Source organism: Sycon ciliatum, chromosome 1, assembly GCF_964019385.1.
Source record: "Sycon ciliatum chromosome 1, ocSycCili1.1, whole genome shotgun sequence".
Classification (NCBI taxonomy): Eukaryota; Metazoa; Porifera; class Calcarea; order Leucosolenida; family Sycettidae; genus Sycon; species Sycon ciliatum.
The window spans coordinates 55,613,405-55,636,938 of record NC_088643.1 but is presented as its reverse complement, the minus strand read 5'-3'; the positions used below and the strand labels follow the sequence as shown (position 1 = coordinate 55,636,938).

Below are 23,534 nucleotides of genomic sequence, written 5' to 3'. Positions count from 1 at the left end.
TCACGGATGACTGCGTTCCCACGCCGGGGTAGCTGACCATGCAATCAATCATAGTAGACAGAGAACATGCACAAAGAACTACAACAATACATCAGACAATCATGTATAGCGAGTGCACTGATGCGCATACAAATCTAACACCAAGGGCCGTAGGCCCGAGGGCTGCAGGCAAGGGCAAGATTCAGCCATCATGACAGACAGAGCGTGCTTGATTTGATTTCTTACATCGCGAAGCAACATATTAGGGAAGGTCAAAGGTCGAAAGGTCGAAAAATTATTCCCGAAATGACGTCAAACGGTCCGAACATTCCCGAAATGACGTCAAACGGTCCTGAAACTCCCGAAATGACGTCAAACGGTCCTGATGGCCTGATTATGCCAGTGGCGGGAAGATCGCCTATTGGCCATGGCCCCGGCAACGATCACGTGTCATGTAAGAAAGTCTTATAATGCCGAATATAATGCCGGCATTATCATGATTATCCGCTGGACCCTTCGTACCGCGCACTTGATTCTACGTTGTATCGAGAGTGCTCACGTCGGGGACCGCGCTATAGGGTGCGTTATGCCGAGGTTTACGTGAAAACTGGCCAGCTACCGCTTGATCGTAACGTGCAGGTGAATTTACGTTGTATCGAGAGTGCGCACGTCGCGGGGACCGCGCCGTAGTATATAGTGTGTGTAATGTCGAGGTTCTTACATGACACGTGATCGTTGCCGGGGCCATGGCCAATAGGCGATCTTCCCGCCGCGGGCATAATCAGGCCATCAGGACCGTTTGACGTCATTTCGGGAGTTTCAGGACCGCGGACCGTTTGAGTCGGTTTGACGTCATTTCGGGAATGTTAGGACCGTTTGACGTCATCTCGGGAATAATTTTTCGACCTTTCGACCTTTGACCTTCCCTAATATGTTGCTTCGCGCTGTAAGAAATCAAATCAAGCACGCTCTGTCTGTCATGCTGGCTGAATCTTGCCCTTGCCTGCAGCCCTCGGGCCTACGGCCCTTGGGCTGCAGGCTCGGGCAAGATTCAGCCATCATGACCTCCTGAGCGTGCTTGATTACATGCATTATTATTAGTATTATTATTCCTCTCCTCCATGCGCTCTCACAGCCGACTCACTGCTACCCTCAGTAGCCATTACACACACCAACCAAGGAAGGGTTGCAGGTAGATACTGAAATTCCTCCTGACAGCTGTTTCGCCTTCATAAGGCTCATCAGAGAAGGTGATATTGAATAGGATGATATCAGGTGGAGATGGTCAGATTTATACTCTATGTTACTAGTACATACACAAATAGGAGATCCCCCAGATAGGCGTTAGCCTTTGGGTAATCCTGAAATAAAGATTAAAGTTTATTATACTACAAAACATGGGCGCAAGATTACGGGCAAAGTGTGAGAATGAGAAGTTACAATTCTTCAGCAACACAGTGCCACGGGTTCCAAGAAAATGGCAGGTGAGAAATCCAATCACAAGCTGCTAACATTAATTTTCTAACGGCTAGGTGATAGTTTAAGAATTTTGGCGTCAAGCTCAACTGATGAGGGGTGAATTCCCCGGAGCACTGTGTATTGAGCAGGGAGTGGTGCTTTCTTGCAGGTTTGCCGAGTCGAAGGTTCGATGGACTTCTCGTGTGCTCTGGATGGCAGTCGTGAGTCAGTCAAGTAAAGTCGGCGGAATAGCGCGAGCTCCGGTGTCGGGAGCAAACCGGCCGATTCCCACTACGGTACCGTGAGTGCCGTGCCGTGAGTACCCATGGTGATTTGCTCACGTGAGGGGCAGTTTTGGCGCGAGTTCATTCCGCGGCTCCTGCCGTACCGCGCCGTGGACATTCCGGTGCCGAGGCTCGAGGGTCTCTGGGGGGTGGAAATGGCATGCCGTGGTATTCCGTGAGGTCGAATGCAGTGAGTAGTAGGTATTTTACTACTCCCTGAAAGGAAGTTTTTTCTTTCTTTTGTATTTGTGGTACGAAGTTTTTCCTTGGCTTTTGGCTTTTCGATTGGTTGATTCTTGAGCTTTCTCCAGTCATCTCCCCCGCTATTTTCCCTCAGGACCAAAGTCAGAAATTGATAAAAATGGTGATCCGGCCTGCCGACGGAATGCACGGAATGATTGTGCGCAGGTGTAAATCACTCTCAGCTTCAAGCTCGTACCGTGGGGTACACGTGACCTACCCAAATCGTCGGCACGGCACTCACGGTACCGTAGTGGGAATCGGCCCTTACAAATCATCGCCGAAGTCGCAACTACTACTTAATAATAATAATAATAATAATAATTCAAGGGATCAGTCGGGGAAGTGAACTGCCTGAAAAGAGAAAAAAACGCCAGACCCACCAGGACTCGAACCTGGGACCCTGCTTGTCATGAGCAATGCTCTAACCACTGAGCTATGGGACCAGGCTGAACCTAGAAGGCGCCGACAAGTCTTTCACTCCAAAGGCAGCTCACAACACGTGCCACACATACTGATGGCACTTGGGTCTTTTTCCCTCCCCCAGGGGACCAACCACGGTCAGTTTCTGGAAACTACCAGAGGTGAAAGAAAGTGATTAAATTTGGAAAGGATTGGGAGAACTTCAAATTCAAAGGATCAGTCGGGGAAGTGAACTGCCTGAAAAGAGAAAAAAACGCCAGACCCACCAGGACTTTTGAATTTGAAGTTCTCCCAATCCTTTCCAAATTTAATCACTTTCTTTCACCTCTGGTAGTTTCCAGAAACTGACCGTGGTTGGTCCCCTGGGGGAGGGAAAAAGACCCAAGTGCCATCAGTATGTGTGGCACGTGTTGTGAGCTGCCTTTGGAGTGAAAGACTTGTCGGCGCCTTCTAGGTTCAGCCTGGTTCCATAGCTCAGTGGTTAGAGCATTGCTCATGACAAGCAGGGTCCCAGGTTCGAGTCCTGGTGGGTCTGGCGTTTTTTTCTCTTTTCAGGCAGTTCACTTCCCCGACTGATCCTTTGAATTTGAAGTTCTCCCAATCCTTTCCAAATTTAATCACTTTCTTTCACCTCTGGTAGTTTCCAGAAACTGACCATGGTTGGTCCCCTGGGGGAGGGAAAAAGACCCAAGTGCCATCAGTATGTGTGGCACGTGTTGTGAGCTGCCTTTGGAGTGAAAGACTTGTCGGCGCCTTCTAGGTTCAGCCTGGTTCCATAGCTCAGTGGTTAGAGCATTGCTCATGACAAGCAGGGTCCCAGGTTCGAGTCCTGGTGGGTCTGGCGTTTTTTTCTCTTTTCAGGCAGTTCACTTCCCCGACTGATCCTTTGAATTTGAAGTTCTCCCAATCCTTTCCAAATAATAATAATAATAATAATGCTGTGCAAAGGCTCAACAAAAATGGACAAGGACTCATCCCAAGTCTGTTCATTTTCTTAAACATGTTTCACGCTGTGAACATATGCATTCATATATACTTCAAAGTACACGTGTACGATTAACTTTACTCAAGCAGTTGTGCTGCGCCAGCCGCGTGTTTTCCATCATCAAGTTCCGCTCCTTTATTGTTTTTTTTTGCATCATTATGTACAAGAACTCGCTCATTTTGACTTGCGATATTATAATTATTAGCAGCTATTGAGCTTTTTCTGAAAATATGGATGCGATTTCAGCAACTTTCACTTGTTTTGGCATGGTTGCGAAAAGCATAAGGTGCGAAATACATGTATGTTGGCATCTTTGCGAAAGGGCTAGTGCGAAGGTTCAACAAAAAGGACAATGATCTACTACAGTAGTATGATTCATTCCAAGTCTGTTCATTTTCCTATTTTCTCAGGCAGTTGTGCTGCAACACAGCGTTGTCTATTTCCGCTCCATTTTTGGTTGTTTTTGGCATCATTATGCACGAGAACTCGCTCATTTTGAGTTGCGATATTGGCAACTTCTGAGCTTTTTCTGAGAATATGGATGCAATTTCAGCAACTTTCACTTGTTCTGGCACGGTTGCGAAAAGCATAAGTTGAGAATTTTTTTGGCATCTTTGGGAAAGGGCTAATCATGATCCGACTAAGTACAGTACACGGTTGTAGAAAGGTCACCGTGGTCACCATGGTCACCGTGGTCACCGTGGTCACTGTTTCCGAACACCATGAACACAGTGTCCTCCACCTTGTTACATGACTTACATGTATACACAGTTTTAATTAAGTAGTCTAGTTGTGGAACTTGCGGGCGCCGGCGATTGAAACATGGTAAATGCTGCAGCCAAAATCCCAAATGCCATCAAAAAAGAAGAGTCACGGTGCCCAACCAATTTGTCTACACAACACCATGGTTCCACACAGGGAGAAGAAGACAGCCCAAGCAAAGGAAGTAGAGCGGCGGAATAACTTCCGACCACGTGTTTTCAGGCTTTCCGCAAATGGGAGGGATCTCAATCCGAGATCGGCTCTCACTCAGGAACTGGCCTAACGTCTGCTGTTTCGGATGAAGGCATCATTCACTGTCACAGTGTGTGGAAGTACCGGTAGTGACAGCTTGCTTGCAGGCAGGAATACCACTTGCCAAGATTATACTTCATCCCAATGATCACCAGCAATGATGGTTTTCACCTCTCACTGCATGGATAGTGAGCCTGCTGGGCCGTAGCGACCAGTCCGGCAACTGCCGGACCAATGCTCCCCTCTGAGGGGAAAAGATGTGATACATCGCACTCAAGACTCAAGTCCATGGACGTGCGTCAGCTGCGGCTACTGCTGATTCTTTCGACAGCTGGACGTTCTTGTTCTTGGACACTGACTGCTCTGCGCAAGCTGTAATATTTTTGTTATGTCCATACTGGGCGAACTTTCCTCAAGCACAAAATTAATAGACAAATTAGCGAAGAGCCAACCCTCCAACAACAATAAGCAATAAAAAAATGCTTTGCTGTGTTGAACAGATCAGAGGTATGTGGGCTGGTCGACGCGTGGGCCAGCAATGTGAACATGGCGAACACTGGGGGATGTTTTACAGTGGGATGTGACCGTTGCTGTCGAGTCTTCGTCTTTGTTACCATTTTACATGTACATGTACGTTCCAGGTTTTTCTCAGGGCCTGCTACACTTTCTACACCTCGTGTCCTCCTGCTTGATACTATACTAGTACACCCCAAAAGACCTGCTAGTCTTTATACACGTCGAAGAAACACTACAACCGTGCAGGCGGAGGCGTGTCTGGCTCGACATTTATACTGTTTTTACAGCCATTTATCTCCTTTCTTCCTGTTGTTTAATTAATGGCCGGCATGTTTTTACCGCCATATTGCCAGGTGTGTGTTTACCACCATAATTATGAATAAAGTTTTGTGAACTTAGAAGCTTTAAACGTTTGGTGAGTCACAAAAAAACCTACAACCGTGCAGTGCAGATTGTGGAGAAAAAGAGATACAACTCCGCTTGTAGTACTAGCAAGCAGTATTCACACTGGTAGAATTATGGTTTTGGAGGGTTTCGAGTCATTTGCTTACATTCGTGTTCTAATATAATTATACATGTAAAAGCCTCATTTACGGGCAGGAATTAACACAATGGATTAAATCTAATACTTTGTTCTTTCCTGCGTTCATATCAGCATTGGTTTGTGGCTTTGTGTGTTCAATAAAACACGTGTTAGTAGGTGTCCACTGTAACATGACTGAGTACTAGTAAGTACAAGTTTATCCAAGCTAGAGTGAAGCAAGTTGTGCGGACCAGCAACCAGGCGTCTGTTGTTTCCTACCAAGGCAAGATCTTGTTCCTACTCTAAAGCTTTCTTGGCGCTGCACTGCGCTATTTATCACGGAAGCATGCAAGCCGGTATCACTTCGTTGAGCTGTTGTACTAGTAGTCCGCGACGCATTCAGCAATTAAGCAATTCACCACATCCTGATCAGACGGACAATATTGTTAGGCTGTTGTAGAACTAACTTCTAGTATACCTGTGCCTCTGAATGCTGCACCCGTTGGCCATGTGCGACTCCACGGTCCAAGCATGGGTTGTCATCGGGGTACACGGTACCGGGGTATTCGTCATAGCAAGAGTATATAACCCGGCGTATTAACCCCCAGGGGGGTTATACACTCTTGGTCACAGGAATCAATACACTACCGATGATGGTACATGTATATATATATTAATTTTATTTTAAAAGGATTTCCCAAAGGCATAGCCTATCGGGGGGATCTCCTAACAGTGAAAATGATCATTGATTTATATACTAGTGAAGCGACTTGTGCAGGCAAATATATGCTGTTTATAATGAGCGCGAAATTGTGTCCGAAATTCTGAAACAGAATCTATAGCGGTAATCTTGGGTGGAAGGCAATTCCATAATTTGCCGGTAATACCGGTACACATGTTATTAGTTTGACAGCATGCCATGAAAGGTTTATCTAATACTAGTATTGTACTAGTATTGGGTTATATAATACCATGCCATTCCATGTACAATGTACATACCATGTATATCGCTAGCCGTGGAAACGTCATATACTATGCTATAGAGAACACGATGCTTACAATTGTGATTTCAGTAAAACTTCATGTACTACAATATGTACTGTAGTAGCAGCAGACTTTTTCTACACCAATAATTGGTTTGACTCTGAGGGAAACTTCCGAAAGATGCAACCGGGAAGGGTCTGAGCTACATGTACATGTATGGTGCAGCTGTCAAGCCTGTCATCCAAGCAGAGATTGTTCAACATTTTTCTTCAGACTTCGAAACTCACGCTTCCTGCGAATCCACACAGGCGGGGGGACGCAGCCCTGGCCCTCACTGTGACCCACACACTTCACGTACTATAAACTAGCAATTGTAACGAGTAGTGTAGTATTTAATATCAAGAGTACATACCCCCCCCCCCCCCCCCCCCCGTTGTGTACTCTTGGTATTACTAGTATGTGTACCAGACTACCGGTCCTGTACTAATGGCAGGCTAGGCTTATCACAGTGACACCACACTATTATCACCATGGATATGCACCGTTTATATGACACGCAGTCGGACAAAGCGTCTCCTCACAACAACGTCCATATCACGCATATGGCCTATGCTGAACCACTAACCTAACGTTACAACAGTTACTCTCAACATGTACATGTACGTGTATCAGGCAGGGAGTAGTAAAATGGTATTAATTTACTACTCCCTGGTACCATGGATCAAGCGCTCTCTCGATAATAATAATTATTTTATTATTGTTGCACTGCACCTGGAAGTAGTGCCTACTGTACTAGTGCCACGTTAGTTAGTAGTGGAAGTACAATCATGACTTTGTACAACTGAGTGTCTGAGTCTGTGCTCGTCTAGCACAGGTGAGCACCGGTGCACCGTAACAGGTATGTAATCATGCATAACTGGATTGTGGTTGAGTTTGGAGAAGTAGAACTCATTTCCAAGACATTCCACTTCATTAGTTGAATGGTGATGCTCACACGACCCATTGCATTCTAGGCCAGGGATATACGGCCCAGAACATTCCTTTAACTCCGGAGACTCAGAAAGTACTCCTGTCGCAGTCTTGTCGTTACATAAGTACACATGAGTGCGGTGAGGGGGGGGGGGGGGACTTTCAAGGGAATTGCACGTCCCGTCACACAGTTAGTAGGTTGAAAATGGCCACAATGGTGAAGTGTGAGAGTGTGAAGACTCTGTTAGTGCCTCTTTACAACATGCTCGACGAAACGTGTACGTCCACTGTGCCACTCATGCTCAGCCGCTGGCTGGCACGAATCACGCAAGTCTCTGCCTGACAAATGACTGTGCAAGTTGGTGCTAATTATGCGATTAATGTCAGAATACAACATTGAGGAAGCGATCGGCCGTAACTCGCGTAAGGGAGTGTATCCAGTTCGGCTGCGGGGCACTCAACGAGAGATAAGTGGTGCGGGTGTTTTCAAGAGCTACATGTAGCTAGGTAGAGGTTAGAACCTAGCGTGCAACATGCAACCACCACGGAGTCAGCACATAGTCCAGGTCTAAATATGCGGACTCTTTGAGGCTCTCACTTCTCAGCCTTCTCGCCTTGGCCATACATACAACGGTTACGTAAGGAGGTCATGTCGACAGTCAGTGTTCATAGCATGCAGGTCCCGCTGAAAGTCTACTAGTACTATGCCAAGGCTATGGTCTACCAGGTCCACTGCCAAGTGCCATGCCTGGTTATCATGGGTATACGCAGTGGATCCTACAAGTACCACAGACGTACATGTATTGATGTACCGGTAGCAGTGATCGCCGTATGAACGAAGGGAAATATGCAAACGACTTTCGTAGAGTCTACGCATCGGAAACAGATCCCGGATACGCTCGCAATGCGTGACAACTGCATGTGACCTTGTGGACTACAAAACTCTCGATGTCTCTCGCTCTCAGCTGATGACTCAGCCGAGTCGACGATCCTTCGAGTTCGTCCACATAGTCATTTCGACCCGAATACGAATGTGATGCTCCAACTGACTGTGTAGCCGGTAAATAATTCTAACGAAGATCGTTTTTGTAACAGCAGCTGCGGGCTGCAGTTTGCACGGAAGGCGCTCGAATCAGCCGAAAGCCTGTTTCTGAGATTGTAAGACCTGGCGATGAAGGACGAGCATCGTCAGGATGTAGGGATACGTTGAGTATTACTAGACTAGTTCACTAGGACCTGAGCTCGGCGGAAGGTGGGAAGAGGAGGAGGTAGCCGCCTTGCGGCCACAGCAGCTGACCACCACCTCAGTACGCTGTCTGTGAACAGTGCGGACACCTTGCTGCGTGCGCCGCAGGACCTGAACCCATCAGCGACGGGGCACGCGTGGCTTATCGCTTCCACCGCTGTCGCGTCCGTCGCGCCATGCAGCAGCACTGTGGACTGCGTGGTCGGTGTACCACCATGGATGGTTGCGGAGGATGTATTTCGACCATGCGGCGGCGAAACCGGAGTAGCGGCAGCAACCGTCAAGTTTCTGGAGATGTAGAAGAATTAGATGGTCGAGTATCACGATGTTCAAGATGTGAACGGAAGTTTGACTTAGCTCTGTGTACAGTAACTGTTGTACCGTACAGTGTACTACTGGTAACGTTACTATGCATCATGGTGCTTGGTCAAGTTAGTCCTGGAGTCGCAGCACAGCAATCGCATGCTCACGCACACAACCCAGCAGTGCCATATCAAGAACTGGCCATCGATATCAGAAGTCAGGACGTACAGGTTGGAAAGGTTATAGCAACATTGGTGAATCTCACCGATGCGGACTCCCTGGGTGTCTTGTCTCTATGCTCCTCACACTCTTTACACTTCTCCACACTGGATGATAGACTGACAGCCGGCACGGGCACACAGCTGTTTGCGGTGCAAACTGGACTCCTGGGAACTGTCACAGTGCAAAGCCGTGTTGCGCTGGATGCGGCAGCCAGTAGACATTCCCCGAGCCCGCATGTCATCTCATTACCTGTACTGATTGACCTGTACAACGTAAGTGTTGCGAGTGATTTGCCTTGGTACTGCCTACAACGCAGTCTGATTGTTCTGAGAGTGCGCGTTCATCTACCCGTCATTCCAGCACTGTTTTCCCGTTCAGAGTACGCAGGCAGTGTGTACGAGAACGCACCACTCGGAACCACTGTCAGTGGCCTGTTGGACGTGCGGGCACTTAGCAGTCACCCGCTGTCGTACACGTTGCTGCCATCACATGCATACTCCGATGACCTGGTTGATATATCGATAACACACAGCAGCGGCGGCTACGTGCAGTTGGTAACTAAGCGGAGTCACCATGGACTGCACGCATACAACCTCACGCTGTGCGCACACGTCATCGCTGACGACAACAGCACGCTGATCAACTCAACGACGCAGATTGTTGTCACGGTGATCGGCGTCAACGACAACCGGCCTCGGTTTTCATCTCTCACGTACTCGTTGACGGTCTCGGAGGATACAGCGCCGGGAAGCAGTCTGATGCGTGTGGAGGCCTTCGACGCTGACAGTGGGTATGACGGCGATCTCTACTATCATGTACTGGAGAGCGTGGCTGACTCGTACGGCATGCCATTCGCATTGCATGCCACCACAGGCGTGCTGTACACTGCCAACACATTGGACTTTGAGACACAGTCAAACTGGAGCTTCAACGTCACGGTGCAGGATCGTGGCCAGCCACCGCACCATGCTGTGGCTGCTGTTCACATTACAGTCACCAATGTCAACGAATTCTGGCCAGAGGTCACCGCCGAGCCTGCCGCGGTGAATGTAAGTGAAGAGCAAGAACCGGGCGTGCTGCTTACCACGCTGACTATTAGGGATCGAGATTACAGATCACCCGGAGTGCTCAACATCACGGGTGTGCTGTTTCAGGGAGAAGCTACGGATCTCGTTACGATCACACGAGTCACGGGCAATGAAGCTGAAGATGGCGGGTACATCACTGACAGGTTTCAGCTGCGCACTGGAAGCAAGAGACTCGACAGGGAGCAGTACCCGGACGGGTTGATAGTCGACGCTGTGGTGGTGGACGGCGCACCGCCACAACACCAACTGCTGTTCCCCGTTCTCGTACACTTGCAGGACGTCAACGATCACTATCCTGAGCTGGATGCGCTCACCGTCACCGTATCTGAACTAGTACCGGCCGCTACACAGATCCACATCTTCTCAGCCACCGATCTAGACGAAGGCAATAACGGTGATCTTGTGTTCCGGCTGGACGACGATCAAACTGCGTTTCAGCTGGGCCTGGCAGACAGATCCCGCGTAGCACTGCTGACAAACACAAGTCTGGATAGAGAAGTGCAGAGTGAGTACACACTCAACCTCATAGTGGCTGACAATGGAACAACACCACAGCAGAGGAACTACTCCATTTCTGTGCTCGTCGAAGATGACAACGACAATGCGCCCACCTTCACCCAGGACGTGTTTACTGCATCGATCTCGGAGAGCCTTCAAACTGGCTCCAGTATACTCATGGTAACCGCATATGATAAGGATGTTGGCTCCAATTCAAGGTTGAGATTTTCTGTTCTCTCGCAGCATGAGAAGGAATTCTTCAGTATCGATCCTGTATCTGGTGAAGTACGACTGAGAAACCCAGTTGACTATGAACTAGATCCTAGAGAGTTACACGCCATCGTCCAGGCAACTGATCTTGGCACGCCGTATCGACAGTCTGGCTCCACACTGGTTAACATCAGCGTGACAAACGTGGATGATACCGCACCGCTGACAAGCATGGCACAGTACACGTGCACCGTCGAAGAGAACTCCGCCGGCCCGCAGCCGTGTGTGCGTGTGTACGCTACAGACCCGGACACTCCGCAGGGAGAGCTGACATACACACTGAATGCTTCCAATCCCAGCGGCCTGTTTGCCATCGATGGCAGTGGCACGCTGACAGTGCTGGCAGCTCTGGACAGGGAAGTGCAGGACACGTACACAGTACCAGTCACGGTGGCTGATGGCAGGCAGCACACGATCGCCAACGTAACGGTCACGGTGACGGATGTCAACGATCAGTTTCCACACTTGATTCCGTTTGATGTGAGCATTCCGGACACGACGCCGTTTGACACAGTTGTGGCAAGAGTATCCGTGACAGACTCTGATCTTGCCGAGAATTCCCTGATTACTGCGTTCATCCAGCACCGGTTTGATGCAAATCCAAGCAACTTCCCATTTCACCTAGATGCAGAAAGCCATGAAGTCCGCATGGCTACCCACGAGCAGCTGATACCCAAGACATATTTGTTTTCGGTGACAGTGTGCGATAATGCAGTGATTCGCTCTAAGTGTGCCTCTCCTCTCCCGCACACTATTAGAGTCTTGCCGTCAAGCCCACAGCAGCCGCAACCTGAACCACCGGCCGCCGTGCCAGCAATAGTCTTCTCCCAGCCGTTCTATTTCCAGGTTGCGGATGTCAACTTGGCTGCCGGTGCAGTGATTGTCACTGTGATTGCAGTGAACACACCAGATGCAAGCAGCACACTGCGGTACTCCAGTACAATGCATACCTGCTTGCAGGTGAATTCCAGCTCTGGGGAAGTCATCGTCAGCGGTGCCTCGGCTGGCAGCAATTCATCGCACAGGAATTCTACTGCTGCGTCTCAAGGAGAGCGTGCGCCACTCTTGACATGCGGTGGTGATAACCAAATCACTGTCACAGCTACGGATATAGCCAACAATCGTTCTGCAACAGTCAACGTGACTATTCGTGTCACACATAATGCTTTACCACAGCTGTGCTCAAGTCTCTCAAGTCGTCCATACTATACTATCAGCGGGCGGCAGTCATCCCAGGGCATATTCACAGGTGTGCCAAGGGATGCTGTCTTTAACCTCAGCAGTTACGATGGCTCAGCATCGCATCAGTTTGCCATTGATGGCAATGGCACGATTCGAAGTGTACCGGCATTGGCATCATCCATAGAGGGATGGTACTTTCTGGTCCTATCCATTTCACAGCCAAGCAGTGGACTTGACAGCAACAGCTCAGTCCACCAGAACGCCAACACGACACTGTGCAGTGTTACGATTCAAATCCAGACGGACGCCTGCCAGCCTAGGATCCTGCCACACCACTCCACCGAAGTCTGGCATGTAGCAACCAACGGAACGCGTATCATTCGCATTGGGGATTTCCACAACACATCTTTGAGCAACAGCTGCCTGCAATTTTCCATGTCTGGTATCACTGCAAACTCCACACAATTCTTCAGCGTGGATGAACTGACCGGTATTGTGTCCGTTGCATCAACACTGCCTGGGGAATTACAACTGCACCACATAAGTATTGATGTTCGGCACAGAGCCACCAAAGAACTCATTTCCATGACAACCGTCTCAATCCTGATAAAACCCGCCTTCAGCCTGACTCCCCAGTTCATCGCAGATACACAGTCGCAGGTGGTTGTAAGCACAGGAACACCTGTCGGTCAAAGTGTAGCTCGTTTTATTGCTACCAACTTTGATCCATTCACAAACTCAACTGATGTGTTGTACAGCATTGAGTCAGGCGTTGGTGCCGGAAACTTCTCAATGAACCCAGAAATGGGCAAGCTTCAAATTGGTAGCCCTATTCCAGCAGAGTTTGATGGCGAAGTCATACAATTGACGATTGTAGCCACTAGTGTAGCATCGATACCGAAGAGTAGTCAGATAACTATCACCGTTATTCTCAAACTGGGAAATCACTTTGCACCGCGGTTTACTCTCAGCGCGTACTATGTAACGGTCAGCGAGCTGCAAACAAACGGAAGTATCTTTCAACTGACGGCAGTCGACGACGACAGCAGCAACAGCCATCTTCAAAGTGGCAACAATGGATTTGACACGGTTAATTACAACTGTACACCAGCGTCAGGTGGTCAGGAAGAACTGATCACGTTCTCGCCTACTGATGGTTTGTTCTCAGTGGCAGGTAGCCTACAAGGTCATGTGGCTCAGTATATCCAGGTTTGCACGGCCTTCGACTTGCCAGGAGATGGTACGGCATCGCTCGAGTCTGAAGCTGTTCAAATCATTATCCAGGTATCCGACGAGAATGACAATGCACCGGTATTGGAGTTGACGCTCACAGGAATCCAGGTGCAGGCTGATGCAGGCGTTGGCACTGCATTCGATGTAGTGGAAGCCAGCGATGCAGATGCGGGTCCGAATGCCAGAATCCTGTATCGCCTGGCCGAGGCAAGCACAGAGTTTGCTATCGACGCGTTCTCCGGAGCAGTAGCCATAGCAAGCAGTCTAAGAGATCACCATCAGCGCAGTGGTAATGGCAGCAATACACGTTTGCTGCACATTGAAGCAATGGATCTAGGATCACCCAGGCACTATAGCCAGCAACAGATTATCGCGGTGACCATTGTAAGCGGCAACTTCTATCCCACCCTGCTACAACCTGCCATACAAGAGTTCACTGTGAGTCCAGCGCTATCTCCAGGATCTCTTCTAGGATCGCTGAATGTGAATGACGCTGATCGCTTACCAGAGCAGAGAGAGGCAGTTTTCTACCTGCAAGATTTTCCATCGCAGCAGCGGCAACAGCCGTTCCAGTTGGACATCAACACGGGGTCACTGAGCCTATCAGCTGAGCTCCTGCCAGAACCTAGAGTCCATTACCTTAGTATCGCTGTACGGAACGGTGGTTTGCAGTCCTCTGGCCGAGCAGTTGTGCGTGTGCGGCCAGCCGAGCCACGCTATCCACAATGTGGACCCACGAATCGGACTGTTGAGCTGGACGAGGACTTTCCGGGAGGCTCTGCCATTCTTAACGTGCGCTGTGAACCGCCAACAGCTGACACCAGCTTTCACATGACACTGCACGGAGAGAGTCAAGGGTTTTCAGTGCTGCAGAATACACTGACTCTGGTTAGTGTCGGCCACCTGTTCCATGCTCAACAGCGCCAACACACCATCCTTCTGAGCATCTCAGAATCTGCACAGCTCGGGCCACAAGTGCTGAGTACAGACATCACGGTGACTATTCATGTGCGACCAGTGTCAAGTAATCGCCATGCGCCAAGGTTCCTGCCCTCGGATTTCCTCGCCTTCAACCTCTCCGAGAACACAGCAATCTCTACAATCGTTGGAAATGTACCGGCAGATGATCCGGACAGCTCATCGTTGGTCTATTTCATGGATCATGGCACAGCAATAGGACATGTCAGTGTGAATTCCACCACTGGGCAACTCCGGGTAGCAGCCTCATTGAATCACGAGACTACCAATGGACTATTGGCATTCATCTCGGCAACTGATAACGGCGCTGTTCCACAGCGTTCCTCTGCTCGTGTTCAGTTTCGCATAGCGGATGAGAACGACAACGCAGCAGTATTCTCAAGGGGACTGTACCACCTGAGTGTGCCGGAGTCTGACCTAACACCCGGTGCACATTGCACTCTCATCGCAGTCGTTGCTGTAGTGGATGCGGACACTGGCCGTCAACTTGTTGTGGGCCTGCAGGCAGACGGCAGTGCGGCGGCACACACCAACACTGGTCTGGACCTGCTGCAGATCAAAGACACTGACCTGTACATGCTGGTCACGAACAACGAGAGTTTTGTTGACACGCGCCATGGCAATGTCCAGACAATCCGAATCCAGGCCTATGACCAGGCAGAACCACAGTTTACATCCTCTTGCTTTGTCAGAATCACGGTGAGAGAGACTGCCAACCAGCACGCTCCGACCTGCACCGGTGAGACGACAACAATTTCCATCTACTCCAACTTCATCGCAGAGACCGTCGTGAGCAGGGTGATCGCCAGCGATGCAGACCAGGGCGCGAATGGTGAATTCCGCTTCCTCAATGTCACCGGCAGTGGTCTGTTTCACATGGACCCACTCTCTGGACATGTGCGCCTGACAAGTGACTTGCGTTCAGAGCAGGCTGGGACTATCCTGGATACAATCTACATTGAAGATATGGGCATGCCGTCACTAATCGGAGCCTGTACTCTGAATGTGTCCGTCATCCTTGCCACATCAATCACAAGCAGCAGGCCCCGACTGAGCAGGACCAGCTATTTCTTCGATGCCAGCGACAATGCAACAATCGGTACTGTGATTGGAATCCTTGATCCGGTACCAAGTGAGCTAGCATTGCCACCGTACCACTGTACACTGAGTGGCGAAGGCAGTGGTGCATTCGTCCTCCTGCCGAATTCTGCGACACTACTTGCTGCTGCCAGTCTGGTCCTCAATCAAATGTTCGTGCTGACAGTGCAATGTGCACGCGGTGGCCCTTCAAGCACTGCCGACGTGACTGTACATGTCAATAACCATGTGGCAGTGGCAACCTTCCAGCAACCTCAGTTCAACCAGTCTCTGTACAGATTTCCCATACCACTGGGTACGGGTGCGGGGGATTTGATTGATTGTGTGGCCGCATACCTGCCCAACCCATCAAGCACTGCTCTCAGCTACTACTTTCTGGATGCACCGACTAAGTCTTGCCTGAAACGTTTTTGCGTGGATGCTCGGTCAGGCTGCCTCAATTATACGTCTACCCTGCGTATCGAGCCAGGGCTAGCAGAGACACTGACTGTGTGCGCAAGCATCAGTGCCATACCTAGTGATCTCTTCGACTGCACCCAAATCCTTGTTTCCTCTCCGACGAGCAATCAGCACCAGCCACACTTTCTGCTGCCGTCATACACCGCCTGGGTTCAGAGAAACTCTACTGTCGGCAAGACAGTGGCCTATGTACAGGCTGTAGACTTGGATACAGGTAGCAACGGCAAGCTAGTCTACTCAATCCTAGCAACTGAGAATAGTGATAGTGATACTGGCATGCTGTTTGCTATCAACCAGGACACAGGCGCAGTAAGCCTACAGCATACCCTGAGCAGCACCAACCAATCTAACATCAATCTCACCGTATTTGTACAGGACGGCGGAGAGCCAAGTTTGAACGCAACGACACAGCTCCGCATAGTCCTGGTATCAGCATTTGAGCAGCCTCCCAGATTTGCTCAGACCTCCTACAACTGGAGTATCCCAGAGAACCGGGTGGCGGGAACGGTCGTTGGTCAAGTAGATGCTACTTCCAGCTCAGCATTGCGGTATGCACTGGCTGAGCCGTCGGCTGAATTCGTGCTGGAAGTGCATTCTGGTCGCCTGGTAACTCGCACAGTTCTGGATGCAGAGGTGGACGAGCTGGGTCATAGCTTACTGGCCACGGCCACTGACCAACAGGGACGAATCACGCACACACAAATCAATGTAAGACTATTTGATCTGAATGATAATGCTCCTCAGCTGACTGCTCCCTCATCGCCAGTTAACATCAGTATTGACACACCTGTCAACACAACCGTGGCACGATTATCTGCCACTGATCAGGACTCAGGTCCGTTTGGAAAGGTGGAATTCAGACTACTCAACGTAGACAGCGGTCTTCATTTGTATCTCTCTGTTGAAGCACTCAGCGGACATATTGTCTTGCAGCGGGCACTGGTTGGTATTGCTGTTCGCCGGGCTGTCATGATAGTTGCTGTAGCAGATGGTGGAAATCCCGCACTGAAGAGCCAAGCCATGATAGCGATCAACATTCAGGATGTGAATCACCATCGTCCTGTGTTTCCTCGCGCCGAAGTGAACGTCTCACTTCCAGCACTGGTCCCAGCTGGATTCACTGTCGCTACTGCCAATGCTCGGGATGCTGATGAGAGAAGTCAACTTCTATACAACATAGTAGCAGGCAATGCTGCCGGGGACTTCAGCATCGACCAAAGCAGCGGCGATATTGCTCTGATAGTCAACTACAACCTCAGCAGTATGTACAGCCTTGTAGTACAGGCATGTGATGGTCTTCACCGGAGTGACAGCAATCTAACTGTACACATTCGCTTCTCAACGCAGCCAACTGTTGATTTGATGTTCTCCGAGCCCGTCTTCAATGCATCCGTATCAGAAGCGGCCACGGCAGGCACACCAGTGACCACGCTAACAGTGAGTGATCTACTCCCAAGCACTCCATACCTACAAAGGCGATACCTGTTCACTCTGCTACCACCGCAAGGCTCGTTCTCGGTGGACGCCGCCTCGGGCATTGTTCGTGTTGCGAGATCACTGGACAGGGAATCCATGCCACTGCACACCATCTACGTGCAGGTACAAGATGCAAGTGAGCTGCTCAGAGTCAACACTGCGGCCGTAAGTGTGCACTTGCTGGACAGCAATGACAACCAGCCAGTGTTTGCTGCTGGGTCGTACAAGTACACGGCAGCGGACACAACATCCCTGGGAGGTCTGGTGCTCCAGCTTAGTGCCACTGACAGGGACATTGGTAGCAATGGAGTCATCACCTTCCACTTGCTGTCTGGAGATCCCAACGAACATTTCATCCTGGAAGATCGTACAGGAATACTCCGTGTCCAGCGTGCGCTCCAGTCCTTGATTGTGAATGAGTTCAATTTGCTGGTGGAAGCTAGAGACCTGGGTACACCATCACTTGCCACACAGCAGCGACTGGTTCTGACCGTCCAGGATGAAAACAAGCCCTCGTTCAGACAGGACTCCTACAACATCTCGGTGCAGGAAGATCAAGATAGCGATAGTTTCCTGCTTCAAGTCGGTGCTGCATCGCCTCTGGACAACTCATCTATCAGGTACACACTACAGAGCGGTGATCCGAATCAGTTCCGGCTCGACGAGATCAGTGCAAAGCTATTTCTCACCGGGGCATTAGATTTCGAGCAGGAGCGAAGCTATTCTCTGATCCTGAGAGCTAGCGTTCCATTCCGCGGTAACCCTCACATATTCGATGACGCCCTGGTTTCCATTGCCGTCGAGGATGTGAACGACAACAGACCCTCGTTTCTCTCTCAGCTGTACACGATCACGCTGGACGAACACAATGTACCCGGCTTCCAGATATTCCAGCTGAACGCCTCGGACCGGGACTCGGGCCTGGCAGGAATGACACGCATCACAATGGACGGTGCTCCAGACATCATTGACTTCACTCCCGGCAATGGCAGCATTGTTCTACAGCAGGAACTCGACTACGAGAATGAAACATCCTACATCTGGACGGCCGTCGTCACGGATCTTGGACAGCCGCCGCAAGAAAGCCGTGTGCCGGTGCGTCTGTTTGTCAGAAACATCAACGACAATCCACCTCGGTTTCTCACGCCGCAGCGGAACATCAGCGTTCTGGAGAGCATCGATGTAACTGAGATCGTGACCACGGTAACGGCAATAGACGACGATGGCCGACTGACACCCCTCGTGTTCTGGCTAGTTGATGATAGCAGCCCTGGCGGTGATCAGTTTTCTGTCGGCGAGGAAACGGGCATTGTCAGTGTTAATCGTAGCAACGTCGCACAGCAACCCGTCTATAATCTAAGCATCGGTGTGACGGACGGCTTGTTTGAGGATTACGCAGCAATAACAGTCCATGTCATAGAGGAGAATGACTTCACGCCGCAGTTCAGTGCGGACCTATACACTAGCACGTTGCTGGAGCCGGTCAATGCCGGCACGGTTATAGCGCGGGTGAATGCAACAGACGGTGACCGTGGGCCTCTTGGGCAGTTTGTCTATCAGATCCTGCCCGGCCATCTCAGCGATCACTTCTCGCTGAACACCAGCAGCGGAGAGCTGACGCTGACACGCACGTTGAAATTTGACACAACGCGTCCAACGACTGGCAACACATACACGGTTACGGTGACGGCAGAAGATGGCGGTGGCCTGCGTGGATTCACCAGCGTGTCACTGTTGATAGAGGATAGAAATGACTGCACTCCAGAGTTCGCCACCAATACAGATTACGTGTTTCAACTGGCGGAAGGCGTGCCGATCGGGACACTACTGATAAGCTCGCTGCCCACGAGAGATTGTGATTTTGGTAGCAATGCCCGTGTTTACTACAACATCTCCACGCCGCTGCCACCGCCGTCGCCGCCAGGATTGGAGTTCAGGGTTGACGCAGACACCGGCCAGCTGACCGTGTCACGGCTGATCAGCGGCATTGGCAAGCGGCAATTTCAAATCCAAGCCACTGACCTGGGCAGTCCACCTCGGTTCAGCAGGATCGGAGTGTGTGTGGACGTGGTGCTAGCTGCCGATGCCCCACCGGTGCTTAACGAGACTCTGTTTGAACTGAAACTGTCGGAGGACTCCGATCGTGCCGGCGAGGTAGTCTTCAATGTTACAGCGACCACGCACAACCCGGAAAACCTGCCGCTGGTGTATCTATGGGATATCGACACGCAAGAGGAGCTGCTTCGGATATTAACTGTGTTTTCTTTGGACGCCACAACTGGTGTGGTAACTCTGCTCAGCGTTCCACAATTTGCGTTCGTTCAGGAGATCAGAGGTAGAGTGAAAGTGCAGGACAGCCGGGGTGGCGAGGCACTAGCCAGCGTTCTGCTCACCATCCTGCAGACGGAGCGCAACCTGAGACCGCCGACGTTCAACAGTCAAGTCTTCCAAGGCGAAGTGCTCGAGAACGAGCCGGTGGGCAGTTCAGTGCACCTGCGCGTTCCCATCGGCGCGTTTGACACTGACATCGGCGACGGCGGCAACATCGTTTACTTCTTGCCGTCTTCACCGGGTGACATAGAGTTTCAGTTCAACACGACCACACTTGCCGTGACGAGCCTGGCCGTGTTTGACCGGGAGCAACAAGACACCTATGATTTCACCATCGCAGCACGTGACAATGGTGAACCGCAGCGCTTTGCCGCACCACCGGCAACGGTGTTCATTCAGGTTCTTGATCGCAACGACAATCCGCCGATTTTCTCGCACCGCCTCTACGCCGGACGGATTGCGGAGAATAGCGTGCCTGGAACGCTGGTGAACATGAGTCGGGAAACGGGGCGTCTAGTGGTCACTGATGAGGACAGCAACACACGCCTGCACTTCAATATCACAGGTGGAAATCACAACCTGCTCACGCGGGCACCAGTTTTCCGTTTGGATTCGGCTGGCAATGTTCTACTACTGGGAGATGTAGATTTCGAGACAAAATCAGCGTATGTGCTTAATGTTACTGTTTCTGATGGAGTGTTCATGGACCTGTGCCATATTCAGATCACAATCCTTGATGAGAATGACAATCTTCCCCAGTTCTCACAGCAGCTTTTTCAGGCGTCCGTCCAAGAAGCTCAGCTGCCAGGCTTTGCAGTAATCCAGGTCAATGCAACGGATGCGGATTCGCACATATTTGGCCCGCTCACCTTCTCCCTGCAGTTTGCAAGCAATGAGTTCACTGTGGACGAGGCCACGGGCGCTGTCAGAACGAAAGCCGTGCTGAACCGTGAAGAGCAGGACACGTATGCCGTCATTCTACGTGTGGAGGACGCTGGTGGCCTCAGCACAAGCGTCCCTCTCAGCGTAACAATCACCGATGTCAACGATAACACGCCGTTCTTCCTCGGTGCTCCCTACAGGCAGAGTATTACTGAGAACAACGGTTTCCCGGGCACGTTGCTGCAGGTAATAGCGGATGACATGGACATCGGTGTTAACGCCAGACTCTCCTACGCGTTGCTCGATGATGGCAATGGCTCGTTCGCCTTGCTGGACCCCTCTGTGGGGACGGTGGTGATCATTGCCTCGCTGGATCGCGAGCACATAGCAGAGCATGATCTGGTCATGGAGGTGGCCGATGGTGGAACACCGCAGTTAACAGCACGCACAACTATCAGAGTCAGTGTACTGGACGTCAACGACAACTCACCGGTCTTCCAGCCCATGTCCATCTTGGCCAGCGTGAATGAAACAGCACCGAGCTCGACCAGAATCGCCACAATCACGGCCACAGACACAGACACGGGAGCATTCGGAACAGTGCGCTATGATCTGCTGACAGGAAACGGCCTGTTCCACATCGACTCCAACTCCGGCACAGTGCAGCTGACCAGAGAAGGAGTTCTTGACTTTGAGGGCCAGCGGGAGTACAGCATACGAGTACAGGCAAGCGATGGTGACCTACCACCGCAACATTCATCTGCAGAGCTCATCATTACTGTTCTGGACAACAACGACAACAGGCCAAGATTCGCACTCAACTCTTACTCGGCGAGAGCTGTGGAAAACGAACACCCTGGCCGCGTCATCACCCGAATCACAGCAATGGATGAGGACTCTGGAATCAACTCACAGCTCACTTACAGCCTCACAGATGCATTGCTGCCGTTTGCCATAAATGCGACGACCGGAGAAGTGCGCACGGCCGCACTGCTAGATCGAGAACTGGTGGACACGTACTCAGTGGAGATTATTGCCACCGATGCTGGCGAAATTCCACACTCTCTGTCAGGCTCAACGTATCTGCAGGTGATCGTGGACGATGAGAATGATAACAAGCCAGAGATTGTAGCACCTGACAACTTCACTTTACATGCAACGCCGGAAAACGATGTCAGTGGATCACCGATAGTGATGTTGTCGTCACAAGATTTGGATGCCGAGGGTGCCAATTCACTTGTCATGTACTTTGTCAACGACACGGACAACTTCAAAATGGTCGGGTCGGCTCTTGTGGCCAATCGGCCGTTTGACTTTGAAGGTCGTCATTTGTACGGCGTCCACATCTATGGCCAAGACACTGGGCAGCCATCATTCGAGACTATCAATAGTGTGGAGTTTACAGTGTTTGTAACCAACGTGGATGATCTACCTCCAACAGGACTGCACACCAGTGCTATAGTCACACAACTCGGTGACACAACGAATAACAACTCCATTGCCTGCATTGCTGTCGACGACCGGGATTCGCAAGTCTCCACGTATTCATATTGTATACACGGCATCGAGCCCGCTGGCGAGTTCTTCGCCATTCGCAATGAGTCACAGTGCCACCTGTCTCTGGCCCCTGGCCCCGCCCTACCACCGGCGCTGTACGACGTGTCCGTACGGGTAGCAGACGCCGCAGGCCATACACTGTCCAACGCCAGCGTGTGCGTGAGACGTGTGACGTCCGGACAGCTTGACGCCGCGTCCGTACTGTTGGTGACGGCCAACTCTGCAGAGGAGTTTGCTCGAGCGATGTCGCTGAAGTCCGATTGCACTGGCACATCCACATTAGCAACTATCATATCTGATTTGCTGGTAGCAGAAAGGTATGTGGACTCCGCTGCCACCGCCGCTGTAACTATGTTTTCCATACAAGATGCTGGACAGGGACAGCTCGCTGTTTCAGTCTCTAGCAGCTTGCAGAGAACGCTGTTCCGTGATGCTTTGCAGCGGTCGTTGGAGGTGCTATCGCGCCGGCTGGACTTGCAAGTGTCCGCTGTCCGCTCAGAGCGCTGCTCGCAGTCTGCCTGCAATGGCGCGGGAATGTTCACATGTCGCGAAAAGGACACCTACGGTCAACGGGCGGCCATAACACTGGACGTGGGAGAGTTCACGTATCAGTCTCACTATCACTCTACAGGTACGGTCTGTGTATGTCATCCACAGCACATCATCCAGGCAAACAGCAACGCTGCCGGCAGTAGCAGTGGCGTGTGTAGTGAGAGCATTGTGGACGCGTGCCTATCTAATCCATGCCTGGGTGACAGCACATGCATACACACAGCTAGCGGTGCTGACGGGAGTGGGGTCGGCTACAGGTGTGTGTGCAATGAAAGTCTGACTGGAAGCAATTGCCAAGTGCTTCTGAGACCGCCAGTGGAGGTGGACCAACAGTGCAACTTGTTCGGTGCAACGGAGTGCGACGCCATGACAAATGCAACTTTCACGAACACATCCACGCTCATTCTGAGGCGGTTCGACATAAGCCAGATGTTTGCAATGTCGGTGCAGATACGCACGGTAGCTAGCAGTACTCTGCTGCTGTATTCCAGTCAACTGCAACAGGAGGCAGGTGGTGATTACATCGCCATCTTCATTGCGGACGGGCGTGTCACCTTTGAGATGTCATCCAATGGAGAAGTGAGAAGAGCAATGGCCAGGAGTCAAGTGGATGACAGCCAGTGGCATTTGATACAACTAGTTTTCATGGTGGATGTAAGAGCATAGAAGAGTTGATATGAACTTCATTGCACTTATCCCGAACTCATAATTCAGGGTAGTCGGAATTGAGAATCTTATTTTAGGGAATGTGTGTTTCAAGTGAAACAAATCCAGGCTGTGCAAT

At 50.8% G+C, this 23,534-nt stretch overlaps 1 protein-coding gene across 1 annotated transcript in view; it reads left to right on the top strand.

Moving 5' to 3' along the window:
• Nucleotides 1-8,164: 8,164 nt before the first annotated feature.
• The window catches only part of LOC135804426 (protocadherin Fat 3-like), a 29,140-nt gene continuing 13,770 nt past the window's right edge, over nt 8,165-23,534 (top strand). The window contains exon 1 of the mRNA XM_065318295.1: nt 8,165-23,404. Coding sequence (XP_065174367.1) covers nt 8,798-23,404 — 14,607 coding nt within the window. The 5' untranslated portion in view covers nt 8,165-8,797. The remainder of the gene's footprint in view (nt 23,405-23,534) is intronic.